Raw genomic sequence first — 25,495 nt, forward strand, 5'->3', positions numbered from 1 at the left:
AGAACCACACATAAACAGAACCACAGTGAAACAGAACCACACATGAACAGAACTACACATAAACAGAACCACACATGAACAGAACCACAGTGAAACAGAACCACACATGAACAGAACCACACATAAACAGAACCACACATAAACAGAACCACACATGAACAGAACCACACATAAACAGAACCACACATAAACAGAACCACACAGAAACAGAACCACAGTGAAACAGAACCACACATGAACAGAACCACATATAAACAGAACCACACATAAACAGAACCTCACATAAACAGAACCACACATAAACAGAACCACATATAAACAGAACCACACAGAAACAGAACCACAGTGAAACAGAACCACACATAAACAGAACCACATATAAACAGAACCACACATAAATAGAACCACACATGAACAGAACCACATATAAACAGAACCACACATAAACAGAACCACACATAAACAGAACCACACATGAACAGAACCACATATAAACAGAACCACACATAAACAGAACCACACATGAACAGAACCACACATGAACAGAACCCCACATAAACAGAACCACACATGAACAGAACCACAGTAAAACAGAACCACACATAAACAGAACCACAGAGAAACAGAACCACACATGAATAGAACCACAGATAAACAGAACCACAGTGAAACAGAACCACACATGAACAGAACCACACATAAACAGAACCACACAGGAACAGAACCACACATAAACAGAACCACACATGAACAGTATCACACATAAACAGAACCACACAGAAACAGAACCACAGTGAAACAGAACCACACATAAACAGAACCACACAGAAACAGAACCACACATGAACAGAACCACACATAAATAGAACAACAGAGAAACAGAACCACAGTGAAAAAGAACCACAGTGAAACAGAACCACACATAAACAGAACCACACATAAACAGAAAAACACATGAACAGAACCACACATAAACAGAACCACAGTGAAACAGAACCACCCATAAACAGAACCACAGTGAAACAGAACCACACAGAAACAGAACCACACATGAACAGAACCCCACATAAACAGAACCACACATAAACAGAACCACAGTGAAAAAGAACCACACATGAACAGAACCATACATAAACAGAACCACACATGAACAGAACCACACATGAACAGAACCACAGTGAAACAGAGCCACACATGAACAGAACCACACATAAACAGAACCACACGTGAACAGAACCACAGTGAAACAGAACCACACATAAACAGAACCACACATGAACAGAACCACAGTGAAACAGAACCACACATGAACAGAACCACACATGAACAGAACCACACATAAACAGAACCACAGTGAAACAGAACCACACATGAACAGAACCATACATAAACAGAATCACACATGAACAGAACCACACATGAACAGAACCATACATAAACAGAACCACACATGAACAGAACCACACATGAACAGAACCACACATAAACAGAACCACACATAAACAGAACCACACATGAACAGAACCATACATAAACAGAACCACACATGAACAGAACCACACAGAAACAGAACCACACATAAACAGAACCACACATGAACAGAACCACACATGAACAGAACCACACATAAACAGAACCACAGTGAAACAGAACCACACATGAACAGAAGCACACATAAACAGAAGCACACATAAACAGAACCACACATAAACAGAACCACAGTGAAACAGAACCACACATGAACAGAACCACACATAAACAGAACCACACATAAACAGAACCACACAGGAACAGAACCACACATAAACAGAACCACACATAAACAGAACCACACATGAACAGAACCACACATGAACAGAACCACACATAAACAGAACCACACATGAACAGAACCACACATAAACAGAACCACACATGAACAGAACCACACAGAAACAGAACCACACATAAACAGAACCACACATGAACAGAACCACACATGAACAGAACCACACATAAACAGAACCACAGTGAAACAGAACCACACATGAACAGAAGCACACATAAACAGAAGCACACATAAACAGAACCACACATAAACAGAACCACAGTGAAACAGAACCACACATGAACAGAACCACACATAAACAGAACCACACGTAAACAGAACCACACATAAACAGAACCACACATGAACAGAACCACACGTAACCAGAACCACACATGAACAGAACCACACATAAACAGAACCACACATAAACAGAACCACACATGAACAGAACCACACATAAACAGAACCACACATAAACAGAACCACACATGAACAGAACCACACGTAAACAGAACCACACATGAACAGAACCACACATAAACAGAACCACACATAAACAGAACCACAGTGCTACAGTTTCACACTCACAGTTTGTCATGCCTTGTATGTTTTGGGACTGTCTCTTTCAACTCACCATATATTTTTTATTGGTAAGTTGGTTTTTTTTAATCAATTACTGGAAATTTCAGGCGACCCCATTTGAATTCCAAGGCGACCCCACATGGGTCCCGACCCCAAGGTTGAAAAACACTGGACTAGACTTTCATGTAAAACAAAACTTATCTTCGTGACAGCAAATATTTGAATATACAGTATATGTAACATAAGTACAGAACCATGCAGTTGTTTTAAAATTATTCAGAAAATACTGACCTAAAATAAGTCACAATGACTGCTGTCAAGGCCATTTCATGTCTGTATATATCAATTAATGAACAGATGTTCACACATTCAAGAGCCTATCCCAGCTGCCAGTGGGTGAAGGTGTGCGTCCAGGCTGTCCAGACCAACATTCACACCTACAGGTGATTTAGGCTGACCAGTTAACCCAGAGCACCCAGAAAGAACCCACACAGACCCAGGGAGAACATACATACGCCTTCAGCCACATGTAGTAACCGTACACTCAGCTCACCAGATGAGATGATACATGATACTGGGTTCATAAAAACGAGATGATATTCTACATTACTTTTAAGAAAACTAGAATGACAAAATATATGACTGGGCAAAAAGACTTTTTATTTAATTCAATTCAGTTCAGTTTTATTCAGTTTTACTTGTAGGCCCTATATCACAACAAGGTTGCCTCACAAGGCTTTACAGAATTAGTTGGATATGAAAATAAACAACAGTCAAATAAACCGTATTTAACAGAGTTACAAAACAATGTCGATGCATTTTGAAATGTTTTGTTGTCCATAAGTACTGCGCCGTACCTCACCTACCTCCTACCTAGAAGTTTGGATAGCTCACAGTCTGATAGGCTTCTGCCTGTGCCCATGTGATGCTTTTCACTTAAACATGAAATATGGTCACGATTTAATCTCATCACGCACCCTAGTAAGAATACTTCTTTAATACTAATAATTAGATTTGTATTGAAGACTATTTGATATGACTTATATGACTTAAAATAATGAGTCATTATCTCAAAAATATTGACTTATCTTAAAAGAGTGATTTTTTTTTAAGTGTATGCTAAATGAAAACATGACTTACCGTCATAGTATTCAAATGCTTTCTCAAAATGCTGACATTCAAATTTGAGATGCTAGTCATCATACTGATGACTGATTATTTCATTACTTTGAAACACTAACTCATCAGTAGAGGATCACTTCATTTTATCACACAACCCAATGGACTACTTCAGACGCACTAGCAAATATCCACAAAGTCATGAATAAAATAATAAACTTTGTTCAGTGTAATGGGCTGTGCTTTAGCAAAGACAAATTTTTTCAATGGAACCAAAGATGACTGATTAATCTAAATTAAAGCAAACGATTTCAGTTAATGACAATCAGTAATCATCCAGTCCTAATTGGACTGATGTTCAACTTATTTATTCATTTATTTTTGCAGTGGCTTTGATAGTGAAGTCAGGATGAAAGGTAATCTCACTTAATGTTTATTTCAGAAAAGATTAGCACTATTAATCTAATTACGATAAACCAATAACTACCTGCACTTGAAATCTGTAATTAGTTGCGGTTACCACTACTGTAGAGATGTGTTGATTTGTCGGCTGTGTTGCTGTGTGTCTCAGAGAGTGCACGTGTGATTTATCGAGCCGCCGTGGCCAAGCAGAAATGTGCTTGTGCTCGATGAGCGTGATGGTTCAGCAGCTGCTCGCAAGGGAGCTGACGAGCTGTCTTCAGTGGGTTCTCCTACGCACCCACTCCACAAACACAGCTGACAGAAAACGCACACACAGCATACACAATGCATTCCCCATACAGATGGACTGTACGTTTGTACTTGAATCCCTCTAAAGATGATTCATGGTGACTGAGTAACCAATCACCTGAAACAGATCTAGTAACACAACCAAACAAACTGCAGACTGACATTATGTAAACACAACCACGGCCACAACAGCCACAACTGCTTTACACTGTCAAAAATGTGCATATGCCTCCGCTTCACAATTCCAACACTTCCATGGTTTTCCCTGTGGGGGTTCAATTCAAACCCAACATGAAGGAGGCAATTAGTGGATCTAAATACCATTAAACAGCAATTGGTGAAAATATGTTGGCCATAAAAGTATGAACAAACTGAAGGGAAACACGTGGAATCAAAAGGATTCTAATGTTATGGATGATGTGTGTGGGGGAAGGTGAGTGAGTGGGCTTGAGTGCTGTACCTCTGCTTTAAGCCTCTCGATTTCCGTGTCCTGATCTTCTAACTGGGTGCGCAGCTGATTGGCAGCCACCTTCTCTGTCTCCACTATTTGTACAAGGTGGATGTATTTTTGCATCAGCACCTCACGTTCAATGATGATGTCAGAGTAACTGAAAATAGAGAACAAGACAGCAACAAGTAGAGTGGGAGACGGACAAGAGAAGAAAGACAAAAGATGTGGATGTGCATATGGACAGTCCTGACATTCCCCTATAAACATTCCAGAGGGAGAAGAAAAACTGTACCTGCTAATGTTTGAACAAGGCCATGTACTATAGCTAACATCACGTGTGGTGTGAATCCGTATACCGAAGGAATAGTGATGTGATGTTCACGAACGAATCGAATCTTTTGAACGGCTCTTTGAAATGAACGATGGGAACCGAGTCTTTGTAAAAAGCTGTTTGTTTATTTATTTATTTATTTTTTAAGGAGGGAGTGTCCGATTGCCTGTGAATTTACCAACATACTGTTCTTGTTCTGAGAACGTCACTCCAGTTCAGGTATTTCAGTAATTGCAGTCATTCATCACTGTTGTGTTTTGTGCAGTTTTTTCCATATGTTTCCACACATTTATTGTTTTTGTTTTGAGGAGAATCAAATGTTATTTCATAAGAAAATGTTTTATTTTCTTCTTCATTTTTAGCCTACAGACTAGTCCACATAATGTACTGTGATGTTTTTGGTTCAGTTCCATCATTTGTCTAATAAAATGTAATGTCAATCATCACATGTAGCCTATTTAGTCATTCAAACATTGGTGTTTCAAAAAAGGGTTTGGTTCATGCACTTTAACCTCCAGAACTTTGCATAAAGTGCTTTGACACTGCTGTAAAGTCATATGATGGACTTGAAACACCTTTGAATGGTGTTCTGTGTGCTGAGTGTGGGCCCAAGCGTGTGTTGGTCACATCCCAGTTGATATATGAACACATTACAGACATTAGTTTGAAGTTCTGCTTTGTCATTTCTGTTGCTGACTTGATCATATTATCTCTCATTCAAAAGGACATTGGATTGCCAAAGCTGTGACATAACAAATGAATTTACTGCATGACTTGGTTATTTTCTGCTACATGTTATTGAGTCCTAAATTTGGAATCTACTAGCTACTGGACCACACATTCTCACTCCACAGTTTTCACATTCTACCATTTGGTCATAAGTCCTCAGCATCCCTATCCTATAGCATCACTTTTCAACAGACGAGGTACTAGATAAAAGTACTTCAGGGTCACAAATGGACGGTGACAGACAAATGTCGTTAAGCAACAAAAACCTTATTAGGCCAAGTTGTTTTGATGCCTGGTCACTGGTATCTTTTGGATTACTGGACATTTACTGGAAATGTCATCGATCCCAAGGTGGGCACCTGTGGCTCAGTTGATAGACAGTGTCTTCCAATGAAAGGTTGGTGGTTCAAATCCTGGCTCTGACTGTACACATGTCGAAGTGTCCTTGGGCAAGACACTCGGGATGTCCCGATTTGATCTACAGATCGGTATCGGCTGCTGATCTGGTATTTTTTTAGAAGATCAGATCAGATTTAGTCACAAGATCAGGCTGATCTGGACCCGGTTCTGCGGCGGGGCTAAATACATGTCCTGCCCCCTCAAATCAAAGTTTCCGAAAGTATGAAAAAGGAAAATTAGCTGCACAACAGTGGGACGCTCAGAGGGATTAGTAAAACATCTATAGGTTTCACTTTCACATTAAAGTCCGGTAGTGATGCGTGAGTCGGACCCGCGGTGCTTTTGTGGAATTATTTGACCCGACCCAACCCGCCCCGCAAATAAACTGACATTCTTTTGACCCCCCAACCTGACCCATGAGTAGCCTGCTGATGTGTGCATCACTAACATATACAGAATGCACCCCCATAATAATACCTGGATGAACCTGTCCACAGACCAGCTACAGCAGTGGTAAACATACGGCCCGCAGGCCAAAACCAACCCGCCAAAGGTTCTAATTTGGCCCACAGTATGAATTTGGAAAGAGCCAAAATTATACTAAAGTTATTAAGAGTCAAAGGTGTTTTAGTTCAGGTTCCACATTCAGCCCATTTGTGACCTCAAGTAACATAATAGCATAACTTATAAATAATGACTCAAAATTTACATCAAAATTTTAGAGTAAAAAAGTTGGTATCGGATCTGTATCACTCCCCCTTGAACTGCCACCAAGCCGTCGAAATGAGTTTCCTCCGCAGGGTGGCTGGGCGCACCCTTAGGGATAGGGGGAGGAGCTCAGTCACCAGGGAGGAGCTCGGAGTAGAGCCGCTGCTCCTCCACATCCAGAGGGGCCAGCTGAGGTGGCTCGGGCATCTGTTTGGGATGCCTCCTGGATGCCTCCCTGGGGAGGTGTTCCGGGCATGTCCCACCGGGAGGAGACCTCGGGGAAGACCCAGGACACATTGGAGAGACTGTGTCTGTGGGCTGGACTGGGAACGCCTCGGGGTCCCCCCGGAAGAGCTGGAGGAGGAGTCTGGGGAGAGGGAAGTCTGGGCATCCCTGCTTAGACTGTTACCCCCGCGAGCCGGCCCCGGATAAGCGGTGGATAATGGATGGATGGATCTGTATCAGATTGGTATCGGCAAAACTAATCCTAAAAAACATTGGATCGGAAGCAAAAAAATCCAGATCAGGACATCACTATAAGACACTGAACCTTCAATTGCTCCCAGCAGGGCGTTGCACAGCAGCAGCTGCCCACTGGTGTAGAAGCGCTAAAACAGGATTCCAACCTTATATGACGAGGATGATGTGAACCCTTTGCATCCTGAAGTGGGACACACTGACCCAGCATCAGTCTGTGAGGACTTGGGAGTGAGAAAGTGTAGTCCAGCAACTATGGCCCATCTTCCTTCGCGGCACAAATAATGTGGGTTTGCTAACACAGTGCTGACGTACTTTTGTATTTTGTATATTTTGACACAGGGGCCTTTAAAAGTAGCGTGTATGAAAATAAACTTGTCAAAAGCCATCTTAGCCAACTGGGCTTTTACAACAGAAAAGTTTGTCAACTACGGCTATGTGATTTAGTAACAAATGCATATTACCATTGTTATGGGTAAACTGAGATGTGCAATTACAATTCTAGCCAATTTTCTTGGTTATTGAGAAAATGCACACGTTACTGGTCAAACTGGAATGTGGATTTTGTTTCACCTAAAAGGTACTGAAATAGTACCAAAAAAAAAAAAAAAAAATATATATATATATATATATATATATATACTAAATCCTGTAGCAATGTAATGCTCTCTGATCAGTGTTACTGTATTCACACAAATCCTTTAAAATGTAGGCCTTTACAATTATATAATAGCACAGGCTTTCAATGCAATTCATCATGATTGACGGATTAATTAAACAGCTCTAATGTCAATTGACATTAATTAACCATATTAGAATAGCGTCAACTGCCAAAATAACCCTGGTTTGTGTCACCTGTAGGCAAACTGTCAGGTAGCCAACAGGAGTGAACACTAAATTCAACCCTAAATCCATTGAAAATTTAATTATTAAAGAGTTATTTTGTATGAAGGAAACACAACAGGTTAAAAAATTAGAGAAGCCACTGAGGAAAAAGAGCCACAGGAAGCTTCAAGGGATGAAATGTGAATTATGACAACAGTATGAGCATTAATATTCAGTAAATATAAGTATTAAAAGTCAAAACATTTGATTTGACTTTATTTTGAAGGAAACACGAGACAAGTTGGTTTCACTTTTCACTCATCAAAACTAGATGGGTCCATAATAATCGTACCCCAAATCAGAACCAGGAGTAAGTTAGCATCAGGGACAGGGTATTCAGCCTCCCAGAAACCACAGTATGTTCCCTTTCAAATGGCTTCAGAAGACTAACACGTGCATATTGGCCCTACACGTCTGTACTACCCCTAACACTAACCTCAGATTACAGGTTCAGTCCAAAGAATGTCGAGGAAGTTCCTTTCAAATGTGTGTAAAACACACACATACTTCGGTTATAACCATAACCCCAAACAAAAGTGCCATCAGTTGTCATTCAGGTTCAGGGGTAGGTATTGAAAAGATTCATTCATGGGAAACACTGAATGTCATGTGTATATATATTGGCATGCAAAGCATGGAATATGGCAGACCTACAGAAACGTCTCATTATGTAAAGCTGCAGTATGTATACCTGGCCTGCTGAATGGCCTCCAACCATTCATTGCACTCGCTTTCCTCCTCCGTTCGCAGTTCCAGAGGCTTCTGGCCATCGTGACCAAACACAACGAGGAAGTAATGCTGTAGAGGAAGGAACAGAAAAAAAAAAGACAAAAAAAAAAGAAACAGAAAAAGAATGAATGAGTGAGAGTTGCAGAAACCAGATGGTTACTTATGATTACTTCAAATTATTAGCATGACAAATATTACAGTAATATAGAGGTAGAACATTTGAAAACAATTACAGTGATAAGTATTGATGATAAAGTCAGTACAGCTATCCCTAAAGACAAAATAAAATAATTTATTGCATTATTAAACACAATATAATATAATAATATTCGCCATCATCTTTTTGTAGCCCAACCTTGTTTGTAACCACCCAAATTAAATGTGTTCCTGTACTATTATTCATACGGTGTGTATTAACATACTTATCCTTATTATTATTATCATTATTATTATTATTTACATGATTTTTGAGAGAATGGCTACTTTGAGTGACTGGGTGAATGGGTCAAGTTTCGTTAACGAAAACGAACAAAATGACGAAAACTAACATTGAAAAAACATTTTCGTTAACTGGAATAAATAAAAGCTCTAATTAAAAGAAAAAAATGATAACTAACTGAAATTGCATTGTGAGCTTACTAAACTAACTAAAACGTATAAAAATTATGGATAAAATTCCCTTCATTTTCGTCTTTGTCAATGTCGGATTGCTATCAAATAGATTTATTTCACTTCAGCAATTTGAGCTGACGGCACCATAGGACACTTCACAGTCCCTCATGTGTGGTCACTGTGGTTTCCAGTGGTCTTCTGGTCCCCACTCTACCTGGAACATCCAGACTAAAGCAGGGACACGGCAGCACAGTCCTGTCTGGGATTTACTGGAGTGATGAGTGGGGTCGGGTTTTGTTTTTTCTCACTGTGTGTGTGAATGACTGAGGCAGAGCAGAGCTAAAGGACAGACTCAGTGTTAAACTAGCATTCAGGTAAAGACTGGAGAGTTCATCACCATGAAAAGGCCTTCCAAGCCCTGAACTGCACAGTTTGGAAGAGTTTGGAAGAGAGTTTTTTATATATGTTTCGATCTGGTTTACTGCTGGTTAGCTGGTTTATATATGTTTCTATCTGGTTTACTGCTGGTTAGCTGGTTTATATATGTTTCTGTCTGGTTTACTGCTGGTTAGTTGGTTTATATATGTTTCTATCTGGTTTAACTGCTGGTTAGCTGGTTTATACATGTTTGCATGTGGTTTACTGCGGGTTAGCTGGTTTATGTATGTTTGTATCGAGTTTACTGCTGGTTAGCTGGTTTATAAATGTTTCTATCTGGTTTACTGCTGGTTAGCAGGTTTATATATGTTTATATCTGGTTTACTGTTGGTTAGCTGGTTTATATATGTTTCTATCTGGTGTACGCTGGTTAGCTGTTTTATATATGTTTCTATCTGGTGTATGCTGGTTAGCTGTTTTATATATGTTTCTATCTGCTTTAACTGCTGGTAAGCTGGTTTATATATGTTTGCATGTGGTTTACTGCTGGTTAGCTGGTTTATATGTGTTTCTATCTGGTTTACTGCTGGTTAGCTGGTTTATATATGTTTCTGTCTGGTTTACTGCTGGTTAGTTGGTTTATATATGTTTCTATCTGGTTTAACTGCTGGTTAGCTGGTTTATACATGTTTGCATGTGGTTTACTGCGGGTTAGCTGGTTTATGTATGTTTCTATGTAGTTTACTGCTGGTTAGCTGGTTTATAAATGTTTCTATCTGGTTTACTGCTGGTTAGCAGGTTTATATATGTTTATATCTGGTTTACTGTTGGTTAGCTGGTTTATATATGTTTCTATCTGGTGTACGCTGGTTAGCTGGTTTATATATGTTTCTATCTGGTGTATGCTGGTTAGCTGTTTTATATATGTTTCTATCTGCTTTAACTGCTGGTAAGCTGGTTTATATATGTTTGCATGTGGTTTACTGCTGGTTAGCTGGTTTATATGTGTTTCTATCTGGTTTACTGCTAGTTAGCTGGTTTATATATGTTTCTATCTGGTTTACTGCTGGTTAGCTGGTTAATATATGTTTCTATCTGGTTTACTGCTGGTTAGCTGGTTTATATATGTTTCTGTCTGGTTTACTGCTGGTTAGTTGGTTTATATATGTTTCTATCTGGTTTAATTGCTGGTCAGCTGGTTTATACATGTTTCTATCTAGTTTACTGCTGGTTAGCTGGTATATATATGTTTCTATCTGGTTTACTGCTGGTTAGCTGGTTTATATATGTTTCTATCTGGTTTACTGTTGGTTAGCTGGTTTATATATGTTTCTATCTGGTTTACTGCTGGTTAGCTGGTTTATATATGTGTTTCTATCTGGTTTACTGCTGGTTAGCTGGTTTATGTATGTTTGTATCTGGTTTACTGCTAGTTAGCTGGTTTATATATGTTTGTATCTGGTTTACTGCTGGTTAGCTGGTTTATATATGTTTCTATCTGCTTTAACTGCTGGTTAATATATGTTTCTATCTGGTTTAACTGCTGGTTAACTGATTTATATATGTTTCTATCTGCTTTAACTGCTGGTTAGCTAGTTTATATATGTTTCTATCTGGTTTAGTATTGGTTAGCTGGTTTATATATGTTTCTATCTGCTTTAACTGCTGGTTAACTGGTTTATATATGTATCCATCTGGTTTACTGTTGCTTAGCTGGTTTATATATGTTTAATCTGGTCTAACTGTTGGTTAGCTGGTTTATATATGTTTCTATCTGCTTTAACAGCTAGTTAGCTGGTTTATATATGTTACTATTTGGTTTAACTGCTGGTTAGCTGATGTATATATGTTACTATCTGGTTTAACTACTGGTTAGCTGGTTTTTATATGTTTCTATCTGGTTTACTATTGGTTAGCTGGTTTATATATGTTTCTATCTGCTTTAACTGCTGGTTTACTGGTTTATATATGTATCCATCTGATTTACTGTTGGTTAGCTGGTTTATATATGTTTATATCTAGTCTAACTGCTGGTTAGCTGGTTTATATATGTTTCTATCTGGTTTATATATGCTTCTTTCTGGTTTACTGCTGGTTAGCTGGTTTATATATGTTTCTATCTGCTTTAACTGCTGGTTAGCTGGTTTATATATGTTTCTATCTGGTATACACTGGTTAGCTGGCTTATATATGTTTATATCTGCTTTACGCTGATTAGCTGGTTTATATATGTTTGTATCTGGTTTAACTGCTGGTTAGCTGGTTTATACATGTTTGCATGTGGTTTACTGCTGGTTAGCTGGTTTTTATATGTTTCTATCTAGTTTACTGCTGGTTAGCTGGTATATATATGTTTCTATCTGGTTTACTGTTGGTTAGCTGGTTTATATATGTTTCTATCTGGTTTACTGCTGGTTAGCTGGTTTATATATGTGTTTCTATCTGGTTTACTGCTGGTTAGCTGGTTTATGTATGTTTGTATCTGGTTTGCTGCTAGTTAGCTGGTTTATATATGTTTGTATCTGGTTTGCTGCTGGTTAGCTGGTTTATATATGTTTGTATCTGCTTTGACTGCTGGTTAATATATGTTTCTATCTGTTTTAACTGCTGGTTAACTGGTTTATTTATGTTTCTATCTGCTTTAACTGCTGGTTAGCAAGCTTACATATGTTTCTATCTGGTTTACTGCTGGTTAGCTGGTTTATGTATGTGTTTCTATCTGGTTTACTGCTGGTTAGCTGGTTTATGTATGTGTTTCTATCTGGTTTACTGCTGGTTAGCTGGTTTATATATGTTTCTATCTGGTTTACTGCTGGTTAGCTGGTTTATATATGTTTCTATCTGGTGTACGCTGGTTAGCTGGTTTATATATGTTTCTATCTGGTTTACTGCTGGTTAGCTGGTTTATATATGTGTTTCTATCTGGTTTACTGCTGGTTAGCTGGTTTAGGTATGTTTGTATCTGGTTTACTGCTGGTTAGCTGGTTTATATATGTTTGTATCTGGTTTACTGCTAGTTAGCTGGTTTATATATGTTTGTATCTGGTTTACTGCTGGTTAGCTGGTTTTTATATGTTTCTATCTGCTTTAACTGCTGGTTAATATATGTTTCTATCTGGTTTAACTGCTAGTTAACTGGTTTATATATGTTTCTATCTGCTTTAACTGCTGGTTAGCTAGTTTATATATGTTTCTATCTGGTTTAACTGTTGGTTAGCTGGTTTATATATGTTTCTATCTGCTTTAACTGCTGGTTAGCTGGTTTATATATGTTTCTATCTGCTTTAACTGCTGGTTAGCTAGTTTATATATGTTTCTATTTGGTTTAGTGCTGGTTAACTGGTTTATATATGTTTCTATCTGCTTTAACTGCCGGTTAGCTGCTTTGTATATGTATCTGTCTGGTTTACTGCTGGTTCGCTGGTTTATATATGTTTGTATCTGGTTTACTGCTAGTTAGCTGGTTTATATATGTTTGTATCTGGTTTACTGATGGTTAGCTGGTTTATATATGTTTCTATCTGCTTTGACTGCTGGTTAATATATGTTTCTATCTGGTTTAACTGCTGGTTAACTGGTTTATATATGTTTCTATCTGCTTTAACTGCTGGTTAACTGGTTTATATATGTATCCATCTGGTTTACTGTTGGTTAGCTGATTTATATATGTTTATACCTGGTCTAACTGCTGGTTAGCTGGTTTATATATGTTTCTATCTGCTTTAACAGCTAGTTAGCTGGTTTATATATGTTACTATCTGGTTTAACTTCTGGTTAGCTGGTGTATATATGTTACTATCTGGTTTAACTGTTGGTTAGCTGGTTTATATACGTTTTTATCTGCTTTAACTGCGGGTTAGCTGGTTTATACATGTTACTATCTGCTTTAACTGCTGGTTAGCTAGTTTATATATGTTTCTATCTGGTTTACTATTGGTTAGCTGGTTTATATGTGTTTCTATCTGCTTTAACTGCTGGTTAACTGGTTTATATATGTTACTATCTGGTTTAACTGCTGGTTAGCTGGTGTATATATGTTACTATCTGGTTTAACTGCTGGTTAGCTGGTTTATATATATGTTTATATCTGGTCTAACTGCTGGTTAGCTGGTTTATATATGTTTCTATCTGCTTTAACAGCTAGTTAGCTGGTTTATATATGTATCCATCTGGTTTACTGTTGGTTAGCTGGTTTATATATGTTTATATCTGGTCTAACTGCTGGTTAGCTGGTTTATATATGTTTGTATCTGCTTTAACAGCTAGTTACCTGGTTTATATATGTTACTATCTGGTTTAACTGCTGGTTAGCTGGTTTATATATGTTTTTATCTGCTTTAACTGCTGGTTAACTGGTTAATATATGTATCTATCTGGTTTACTGCTGGTTAGCTGGTTTATATATGTATTTATCTGGTTTACTGCTGGTTAGCTGGGTAATATATGTTTCTATCTGGTTTATATATGATTCTTTCTGGTTTACTGCTGGTTAGCTGGTTTATATATGTTTCTATCTGCTTTAACTGCTGGTCAGCTGGTTGATATATGTTTCTATCTTGTGTACGCTGGTTAGCTGGTTTATATATGTTTGTATCTGGTTTAACTGCTGGTTAGCTGGTTTATACATGTTTGCATGTGGTTTATTGCTGGTTAGCTGGTTTTTATATGTTTCTATCTAGTTTACTGCTGGTTAGCTGGTTTATATATGTGTTTCTATCTGGTTTACTGCTGGTTAGCTGGTTTATATATGTATTTATCTGGTTTACTGCTGGTTAGCTGGTTAATATATGTTTCTATCTGGTTTATATATGATTATTTCTGGTTTACTGCTGGTTAGCTGGTTTATATATGTTTCTATCTGCTTTAACTGCTGGTTAGCTGGTTGATATATGTTTCTATCTTGTGTACGCTGGTTAGCTGGTTTATATATGTTTGTATCTGGTTTAACTGCTGGTTAGCTGGTTTATACATGTTTGCATGTGGTTTATTGCTGGTTAGCTGGTTTTTATGTTTCTATCTAGTTTACTGCTGGTTAGCTGGTATATATATGTTTCTATCTGGTTTACTGATGGTTAGCTGGTTTATATATGTTTCTATCTGGTTTACTGCTGGTTAGCTGGTTTATATATGTGTTTCTATCTGGTTTACTGCTGGTTAGCTGGTTTATGTATGTTTGTATCTGGTTTACTGCTAGTTAGGTGGTTTATATATGTTTGTATCTGGTTCACTGCTGGTTAGCTGGTTTATATATGTTTGTATCTGCTTTGACTGCTGGTTAATATATGTTTCTATCTGGTTTAACTGCTGGTTAACTGGTTTATATATGTTTCTTTCTGCTTTAACTGCTGGTTAGCTAGTTTACATATGTTTCTATCTGGTTTACTGCTGGTTAGCTGGTTTATATATGTGTTTCTATCTGGTTTACTGCTGGTTAGCTGGTTTATATATGTTTGTATCTGGTTTACTGCTGGTTCACTGGTTTATGTATGTGTTTGTATCTGGTTTACTGCTGGTAAGCTGGTTTATATATGTTTCTATCTGGTGTACGCTGGTTAGCTGGTTTATATATGTTTCTATCTGCTTTCCTGCTGGTTAGCTGGTTTATATATGTGTTTCTATCTGGTTTACTGCTGGTTAGCTGGTTTATACATGTTTGCATGTGGTTTACTACTAGTTAGCTGGTTTATATATGTTTGTATCTGGTTTACCGCTGGTTAGCTGGTTTATATATGTTTCTATCTGCTTTAACTGCTGGTTAATATATGTTTCTATCTGGTTTAACTGCTGGTTAACTGGTTTATATATGTTTCTATCTGCTTTAACTGCTGGTTAGCTAGTTTATATATGTTTTTATCTGGTTTAACTGCTGGTTAGCTGGTTTATATATGTTTCTATCTGCTTTAACTGCTGGTTAGCTGGTTTGTATATGTATCCATCTGGTTTACTGTTGGTTAGCTGGTTTATATATGTTTATATCTGGTCTAACTGCTGGTTAGCTGGTTTATATATGTTTCTATCTGCTTTAACAGCTAGTTACCTGGTTTATATATGTTACTATCTGGTTTAACTGCTGGTTAGCTGGTTTATATATGTTTTTATCTGCTTTAACTGCTGCTCAGCTTGTTAATATATGTATCTATCTGGTTTACTGCTGGTTAGCTGGTTTATATATGTATTTATCTGGTTTACTGCTGGTTAGCTGGTTAATATTTGTTTCTATCTGGTTTATATATGCTTCTTTCTGGTTTACTGCTGGTTAGCTGGTTTATATATGTTTCTATCTGCTTTAACTGCTGGTTAGCTGGTTTATATATGTTTCTATCTGGTGTACGCTGGTTAGCTGGTTTATATATGTGTTTCTATCTGGTTTACTGCTGGTTAGCTGGTTTATGTATGTTTGTATCTGGTTTACTGCTTGTTAACTGGTTTATATATGTTTCTATCTGGTTTACTGCTGGTTAACTGATTTATATATGTGTTTCTATCTGGTTTACTGCTGGTTAGCTGGTTTATATATGTTTGTATCTGGTTTACTGCTGGTTCGCTGGTTTATATATGTTTCTATCTGGTGTACGCTGGTTAGCTGGTTTATATATGTTTCTATTTGGTTTACTGCTGGTTAGCTGGTTTATATATGTGTTTCTATCTGGTTTACTGCTGGTTAGCTGGTTTACGTATGTTTGTATCTGGTTTACTGCTGGTTAGCTGGTTTATATATGTTTGTATCTGGTTTACATCTAGTTAGCTGGTTTATATATGTTTGTATCTGGTTTACCACTGGTTAGGTGGTTTATATATGTTTCTATCTGCTTTAACTGCTGGTTAATACATGTTTCTATCTGGTTTAACTGCTGGTTAACTGGTTTATATATGTTTCTATCTTCTTTAACTGCTGGTTAACTGGTTCATATATGTTTCTATCTGCTTTAACTGCTGGTTAATACATGTTTTTATCTGGTTTAACTGCTGGTTAGCTGGTTTATATATGTTTCTTTCTGCTTTAACTGCTGGTTAGCTGGTTTATATATGTTTCTATCTGCTTTAACTGCTGATTAGCTAGTTTATATATGTTTCTATTTGGTTTACTGCTGGTTAGCTGGTTTATATATGTTTCTATCTGCTTTAACTGCTGGTTATCTGCTTTGTATATGTATCTATCTGGTTTACTGCTGGTTGTTATATGTTTGTATCTGGTTTACTGCTAGTTAGCTGGTTTATATATGTTTGGATCTGGTTTACCGCTGGTTAGCTGGTTTATATATGTTTCTATCTGCTTTAACTGATGGTTAATATATGTTTCTATCTGGTTTAACTGCTGGTTAACTGGTTTATATATGTTTCTATCTGCTTTAACTGCTTGTTAACTGGTTTATATATGTATCCATCTGGTTTACTGTTGGTTAGCTGGTTTATATATGTTTATATCTGGTCTAACTGCTGGTTAGCTGGTTTATATATGTTTCTATCTGCTTTAACAGCTAGTTAGCTGGTTTATATATGTTACTATCTGTTTTAACTGCTGGTTAGCTGGTGTATATATGTTTTTATTTACTTTAACTGCTGGTTAGCTGGTTTATATATGTTTCTATCTGGTTTACTATTGGTTAGCTGGTTTATATATGTTTCTATCTGCTTTAACTGCTGGTTAACTGGTTTATATATGTATCCATCTGGTTTACTGTTGGTTAGCTGGTTTATATATGTTTATATCTGGTCTAACTGCTGGTTAGCTGGTTTATATATGTTTCTATCTGCTTTAACAGCTAGTTAGCTGGTTTATATATGTATCCATCTGGTTTACTGTTGGTTAGCTGGTTTATATATGTTTATATCTGGTCTAACTGCTGTTTAGCTGGTTTATATAGGTTTCTATCTGCTTTAACAGCTAGTTAGCTGGTTTATATATGTTACTATCTGGTTTAACTGCTGGTTAGCTGGTTTATATATGTTTTTATCTTCTTTAACTGCTGGTTAGCTGGTTTATACATGTATCTATCTGGTTTACTGCTGGTTAGCTGGTTTATATATGTTTCTATCTGGTTTACACTTGTTAGCTGGTTTATATATGTTTGTATCTGGTTTAACTGCTGGTTAGCTGGTTTATACATGTTTGCATGTGGTTTACTGCTGGTTAGCTGGTTTTTACATGTTTCTATCTAGTTTACTGCTGGTTAGCTGGTATATATATGTTTCTATCTGGTTTAACTGCTGGTTAACTGGTTTATATATGTTTCTATCTGCTTTAACTGCTGGTTAGCTAGTTTATATATTGTTTCTATCTGGTTTACTGCTGGTTAGCTGGTTTATATATGTTTCTATCTGCTTTAACTGCTGGTTAAGTGGTTTATATATGTATCCATCTGGTTTACTGTTGGTTAGCTGGTTTATATAAGTTTCTATCTGCTTTAACTGCTGGTTAATATATGTTTCTATCTGGTTTAACTGCTGGTTAACTGGTTTATATATGTTTCTATCTGCTTTAACTGCTGGTTAGCTAGTTTATATATGTTTCTATCTGGTTTACTGCTGGTTAGCTGGTTTATATATGTTTCTATCTGCTTTAACTGCTGGTTAGCTGGTTTATATATGTTTCTATCTGCTTTAACTACTGGTTAGCTGGTTTATATATGTTTCTATCTGGTTTAACTGCTAGTTAGCTGGTTTATATATGTTTCTATCTTGTGTACGCTGGTTAGTTGTTTTATATATGTTTCTATCTGGTTTACTGCTGGTTCGCTGGTTTCTATATGTTTGTATCTGGTTTAACTGCTGGTTAGCTGGTTTATATATTTTTGCATGTGGTTTACTGCTGGTTAGCTGGTTTATATATGTTTCTATCTGGTTTACACCTGGTTAGCTGGTTTATATATGTTTCTATCTGGTTTACTGCTGGTTAGCTGGTTTATATATTTTTCTATCTGGTTTACTGCTAGTTAGCTGGTTTATATATGTTTCTGTCTGGTTTACTGCTGGTTAGTTGGTTTATATATGTTTCTATCTGCTTTAACTGCTGGTTAGCTGGTTTATACATGTTTGCATGTGGTTTACTGCTGGTTAGCTGGTTTATATATGTTTCTATCTAGTTTACTGCTGATTAGCTGGTTTATATAAGTTTCTATCTGGTTTACTGCTGGTTAGCTGGTTTATATATGTTTCTATCTTGTTTACTGCTGGTTAGCTGGTTTATATATGTTTCTATCTGGTGTACGCTGGTTAGCTGGTTTATATATGTTTCTATCTTGTGTACGCCTGTTAGCTGGTTTATATATGTTTCTATCTGGTTTACGCTGGTTAGCTGGTTTATATATGTTTGTATCTGGTTTAACTGCTGGTTAGCTGGTTTATACATGTTTGCATGTGGTTTACTGCTGGTTAGCTGGTTTTTATATGTTTCTATCTAGTTTACTGCTCGTTAGCTGGTATATATATGTTTCTATCTGGTTTACTGCTGGTTAGCTGGTTTATATATGTTTCTATCTGGTTTACTGCTGGCTGCTTTGTGCATCTCCTCTCACGCTTTGCACATCTTCACATTGGTTTCATGTAAGTTACGTTGTGTATGGATCGCACCCTCCCTAACCTGCTATAGCGAATGTATACGTCCTACTGTACATGTGTTTGTGTCTGTGCTCAGTCAATGAGCCGCCCTAACCCCACCCCCAAATAAAGTGTCCAGGGTAACCCACTGATCCGCGGCTCTCTAATTTCTTTGAACAGGATGGTGAGGAAGATAAAATATATGAAATAATTAAAACTAATACTAAAACTAAACTAAAACTAAGCATTCAGAAAAGAAAAAAAAAAACAAAAACAAAAAACGATTAATAAAAACTAGCAAATCTGCTCTAAAAACTAATTAAAACTAACTGAATTAGAGAAAAAAAAAATCAAAACTAATTAAAACTAAACTATAATTAAAAATCCAAAACTATTATAACCTTGGAATGGGTGTCTTTAACGTCTGTGAAGAGGACTTTTTTTTCCCGCTTAGTCTGATGTTAGACAGTCATCTTTAGTCTAGAATATATATTATAATATATGATATATTATATAATATTTTAGATCTATTTATTCCTGACCTCTACAAGACAGTTTGTGTGTCAGTCATGAATGTGACAAATGTGATATGGAATGTCACAAACAGTCTTGAAATTTTAACTGAATAAAGTTTAGTGAACAAAGTCAAAGGTTAAAGTCCGTGTGAGCACACCCAACACATTTTTGGCTGTAATTCAAAAACCAGATGCAAGGATAGTGGACACATCTGATGGAATTTATAACTTCTGTTTCCTTTAGCTAAGCTAATGGTCTGTCAGCTAGCCTGCTGATTGGGAAACCCATAGTTTTGTGCTGCCACTAATGACTACTTTTCTAATGATTAATCTTTTGACAAATTTTTCAATTAGTTGACAAATCTAAATGACAATTAAAAAAAAATAATAATAATAATCAAGCGTTTATTTTTTTGTGTTAATTTTATTTTATTTCATTTTTGGGGGGGGGGGGTGAACCATTAGAGCGGGGAATGAAACTCCAGACGCCAATGCCCGCATGGATTCCCCAGGTGCTGCGGCTAAAAATAAACAGGCTGTCAATAGCTAAATGACTTGTCAACTAAAAAACTTGCCATCGACCAATTTCCATTGTTGATTATGTTGATTAAGTCGACTAATCACGGCAGGACTACCATAGTTTGTATAAAATTTGTGGACAGTGAAATCACCAGTTGGTTTCAGGCCCCTGTAGTCTGCCATTTAGCTGTGACCATGTTTGACTTTCTGGATCTGGGTGTGTCCATATTTGGACAAAGGGGGTGGAGATTCAAGAAGGCATTTGTCAGAGCTGTTTTCATGAGTGAGCTAATGCTAAACGCTACCTTTCTGACTCATGGTAATCTTCATCAAGCACTGCATAACACAGACATTTGACTGTCTCATTAGTTTAGCTCAGTGGTTCTCAGTCTTTTTCTGTCCCCCCCCCCCCCCCCCTTTGGAGGACGTAAAGTCTCCAGGCCCTCCTCAACCCAAACAACATTGTAACTGTTGTGCAATTGTAACTTTTATTTAAAGACACATTAATATTGTAACAATGCTTTTTGCATTTCCTTGAATAATTTGTTGTGCAAATTAAAAATAACTTCGATTTTAGCTTGAATAATATAATTGAACTCAACCAGACAGCTCCCTCAGACAATATTTTTCCAAATAAAAATAGGAAATGCACAATTGTCTTACAACTATGACAATAAAATTACTTTTTTTTTTTTTGTTAGAACAAACAAATTTTGGTAACAAAGATGAGCATTTTAATAATATCAGTGGCTGCAATGTACATCTCAGAACATTAAAATGCAAACTGTGCAAAAACAGAAACATTGCACATGTTTCTTTTCCAGTCTAATCCTTGTCCAGTCTCCAAACCTAAACTCTTTGTCTGGTCTAGTGACAGATCACCATGGCAGTAGATTTGTTTGTTGTACGTCCCTAAAATGAGCCCAGGGTGCTCCAACACTAAATCATTAGTTTCACCTGATACATCAATCAATCAGTCTCTCAAAGTTTATTTCTATAGAACTTTACAACAATATAGCGAAGCCGAAAGTACTTTACATCTAAAGGCATGATTAAATTATAAGATAAAAAAACAGGTGAATCAGGTCCAATAAACATGCAGAGAACAACAGGAAACAACACACAGTGATAAAAGAGAGCACACATTCAAACCTAATAGTGTCTAAAACCTAAGGGTTAAAGCCGGTCTAAACAGGCGGGTCTAAAACCTAAGGGTTAAAGCCGGTCTAAACAGGCGAGTCTAAAACCTAAGGGTTAAAGCCGGTCTAAACAGGCGGGTCTAAAACCTAAGGGTTAAAGCCGGTCTAAACAGGCGAGTCTAAAACCTAAGGGTTAAAGCCGGTCTAAACAGGCGGGTCTAAAACCTAAGGGTTAAAGCCGGTCTAAACAGGCGAGTCTAAAACCTAAGGGTTAAAGCCGGTCTAAACAGGCGAGTCTAAAACCTAAGGGTTAAAGCCGGTCTAAACAGGCGGGTCTAAAACCTAAGGGTTAAAGCCGGTCTAAACAGGCGAGTCTAAAACCTAAGGGTTAAAGCCGGTCTAAACAGGCGGGTCTAAAACCTAAGGGTTAAAGCCGGTCTAAACAGGCGAGTCTAAAACCTAAGGGTTAAAGCCGGTCTAAACAGGCGAGTCTAAAACCTAAGGGTTAAAGCCGGTCTAAACAGGCGAGTCTAAAACCTAAGGGTTAAAGCCGGTCTAAGCAGGCGAGTCTAAAACCTAAGGGTTAAAGCCGGTCTAAACAGGCGAGTCTTGAACCTGGACTTGAACAGTTTCAGGTCGGTGAGGACTCACAGGTCAGGAGGCAACGAGTTCCACAGTTTTGGAGCAGCAACAACAAATAAAGGATCAGCCCAGTGTTTGTATGTGGACCTGGGGACATCCAGAACCATCTGAGAGGACGATGGGAGGGCTCTGCTGGGGCGGGGAACTGTTCAAATCTCAGATAAATATGGGGGAGCCAGACCATTCAAAGCTTTAAAAACACATTCAAATTTTAAAATCAGTATGTGGAGAGAAGAGAGGATGGGGCTACATGTTCTAACCTGAAGGAAAAAAAAAACAAAAAAAACACCCAGGAGTGATTCCACGCCCCCCCGGCAAGCCTTCGCGCCTCCCCTAGGGGGCCCGCCCCACAGTTTGAGAAACACTGGTTTAGCATAAGTAACTGCAGTTCGGCTCTTTATCAGGAAACAAAATGCATTTTATAAAGAAAACATAAACTCTAAAAGTCTAATTTAGTGGTCAAGTGAGGTATCATAAATGCCTTTAACACAAACCGCAGCCCAAAAACCAAGACAACAACCGCCAAACATGTGACTAACGGGTAGCATGACATTAGCTGGTCCAGTAGTTTATATGCTGTCTGTGGGTCAAACACAGTTATTTAGCCCACACCTCCATAACAGATGTACCAAAACAAGATGGAACTTTCCAGCATGGTTGAAGGCAGCCAATCAGACATATGGCACAGACATATGGCAGCGCAGCGTTCAACTAGAGCTGCTTTTCATGTACTGTTCTTGTCCAGAATCATCCCTTATGAAGTCCACGAACCTTATACACCAAGACAGCAGACCAAGAGGGAGGCAGACTGGACAGGAGAGGGATTTTTCACTCAAACGAAACATCAAGTCATGTCTGTGCATCCTTTTTCCTCCATCCTATTATCATCACCATCAGTTTAACCTTTGTTTCCTGTCTGTGCTCCTATTTTCCTGATGAACTTCCTTCAGTATGTTGCTGTAAAATCCTTCCCCACCCTGACATGTCGACACAAAGGCCTGTACAGTAGAACACACAGCACCTCCACACATACAGCAGGCCTTCAGTGAAGTGATAGAGGCTTTTATTCAAATGGCCATGTCCTGGGGCACTGGGTTACCAGAAGAGCTGCTATTCTTAGACAGGGAAAACGCACAAGACTGACTGACTGCATGGACTGTTCTCTCTCCTCTTCCTCTTCTCTTCATCCTCCTCCCCACTCTCTCTCTTTTTGCACTTCACCTCTCATCCCACTCCGCTGCCTCTGCCCTGTTCAGCCACAATCCTCACATCTCTTGTTGTCGAATCCCACTCCTCCTCCTCCTCCTCCTCCTCCTCCTCTTCATACTTTCATGTCTTTGTGTCTCTCTCAGTAAGAATTCAGTGAAGCAAACACAGGCCAGAGGAGAGCAGTTTTTTGCCCTGCAGGGACGTGGACAGGCCACAGTCCCACAACGGGGGACGGATGGACAATAGGCAGCAACGTTACACAAAGACCCTCCTCCATCTTTCCAGTTCAATCGTCTTGTCCCTGCATTTTGTACCTATCTGTCATTCTGATTCAGCGCCTGGTTGGATTGTATTATATCTACGGTGATCTGCACTCTAACAGCCTTTGACAGCGAGTAAGGGAGACAGAGGAGGATCATGGGAGGGAGGGTAGAGCGAGATGTTACATAATATTCCTTAACCGAGGACATATTTCTAAACTGTGTCACCACCTAACAAGATAACATTTCCATGGCAACGGAAAAATCTGACACTTCCGCTGTGTTTTGCACACCAGTTTTGTGCTTTTGTGCTGCCTCTACTTAGAAAAGCTTTTATTGACCTGATTTTATAAAAAAGGAGCAAAAAATAGAGCTTATCGATGGCCAAAAAACAAAACCTCCTATCTGCAAATTTTTAGATTTTGAGTTTTCAAATTAAATGGACTGCACTGTGGGAGGCATAAATACCTAGTATGTATAGTTAACACATAATATAGACAGAGAGTCTGAGAACAGTAGAATATGCTCGGATATCGTTAACAAAGACCATACTCTACTAAAACTAAAGGGGTTTTTTTGTCTTCTGAAAAGTGATTTTTTCAGATAGGAGGTTTTGTATTCTGGCCATCGTTATGTTATCTGCATATGATAACATGCTACACTGGCACAGTGCAATACTGACCGATTAGAATGTCACAGAACTCTTTTTAGGATTTTAAATACACACCTATATGTTTAAGACTTACTAAAATGAACATAAGCATTTCAGATTACATACTGAATCTCAGAATTACCAAATCAGATCAGCTGTGAACATAACCAAAGCACTGATAGTGGAGCTACCTGTTCTATACTGAAAACAGGAAAAAACAGAGTGCACATTGTTATTCCTCAAATTTAATTTCACAAACACGTCACAATATATAAGTGGTTTGTAGTCAACTTCCCTTTAAATGCAGACAGTTAAAGTTGCACTATCGACTTCCTTTTCATGTGAACAGAATAGAATAGAATAGAATAGAATAGAATAGAATAGAATAGAATAGAAAAGAATAGAACAGAATAGAACAAAACAGAATAGAACAAAACAGAATAGAACAGAACAGAACAGAACAGAATAGAACAGAACAGAAAAGAACAGAATAGAACAATGCTCTATTTGTTTATAGAACCAACTAGAACAACTCAACGAAGGCTCCCAAGAGCAGATGCTAATGGCTATCATAGCAATGATGCTGTCAAGCTCATTGCAAAGGTACAAAGCTGAACAACGTAACTGTCTGAATTCCTGTTGTTAACGACTGATTTTTCTGTTTGACGTCACTGAGCCGTACAACTCTCTCCTGGGTTCAGTCAAAAACAAAAGAGCGTGTGAGTTCTTCTTCTTCCTTCTTTAATGTGGTACCAGTTAGGCTTTAAAAGGGAATTAAATAAATAAATGAATGAATGAATAAATGAATGAATCCAACTAATGATTTTACATTTCTAAAATTCCTGGTCAGTTTAGAACAGTGTATTGCTTCATTTTGTACTTGTTACTATGAATGGCTGTAAACATGAAGTGTGAAAACCTTATAATTATTCTGTATCAGGGGAATCCATAAAGATCCAGTTTGACCAATGCAGTTCAACCTAACACTATTTGGAACAGTTGTTAACATGCTAATGCTAACTAATAATAATTCTTTTGTTTGTTTGTCATTTGTTTCAGACTCTTCCATTTCCTCTGCACTTCATCATTATATGTGAAGTG

At 37.7% G+C, this 25,495-nt stretch overlaps 1 protein-coding gene across 5 annotated transcripts in view; it reads right to left on the minus strand.

The window, feature by feature from the left end:
• Window positions 1–25,495, minus strand: part of rasgrf2b (Ras protein-specific guanine nucleotide-releasing factor 2b) — a 179,615-nt gene that overhangs the window by 110,753 nt on the left and 43,367 nt on the right. For all 5 annotated transcript variants that reach the window (XM_030142633.1, XM_030142634.1, XM_030142632.1 and 2 more), the window contains exons 2-3: window positions 8,894–9,000; window positions 4,683–4,830 (exon numbers count right to left, since the gene is read on the minus strand). In XM_030142633.1, the coding sequence (XP_029998493.1) occupies window positions 4,683–4,830; window positions 8,894–9,000 (255 nt within the window). The remainder of the gene's footprint in view (window positions 1–4,682; window positions 4,831–8,893; window positions 9,001–25,495) is intronic.

The sequence above is a fragment of the Sphaeramia orbicularis genome, chromosome 9 (genome assembly GCF_902148855.1).
Source record: "Sphaeramia orbicularis chromosome 9, fSphaOr1.1, whole genome shotgun sequence".
Classification (NCBI taxonomy): domain Eukaryota; kingdom Metazoa; phylum Chordata; class Actinopteri; order Kurtiformes; family Apogonidae; genus Sphaeramia; species Sphaeramia orbicularis.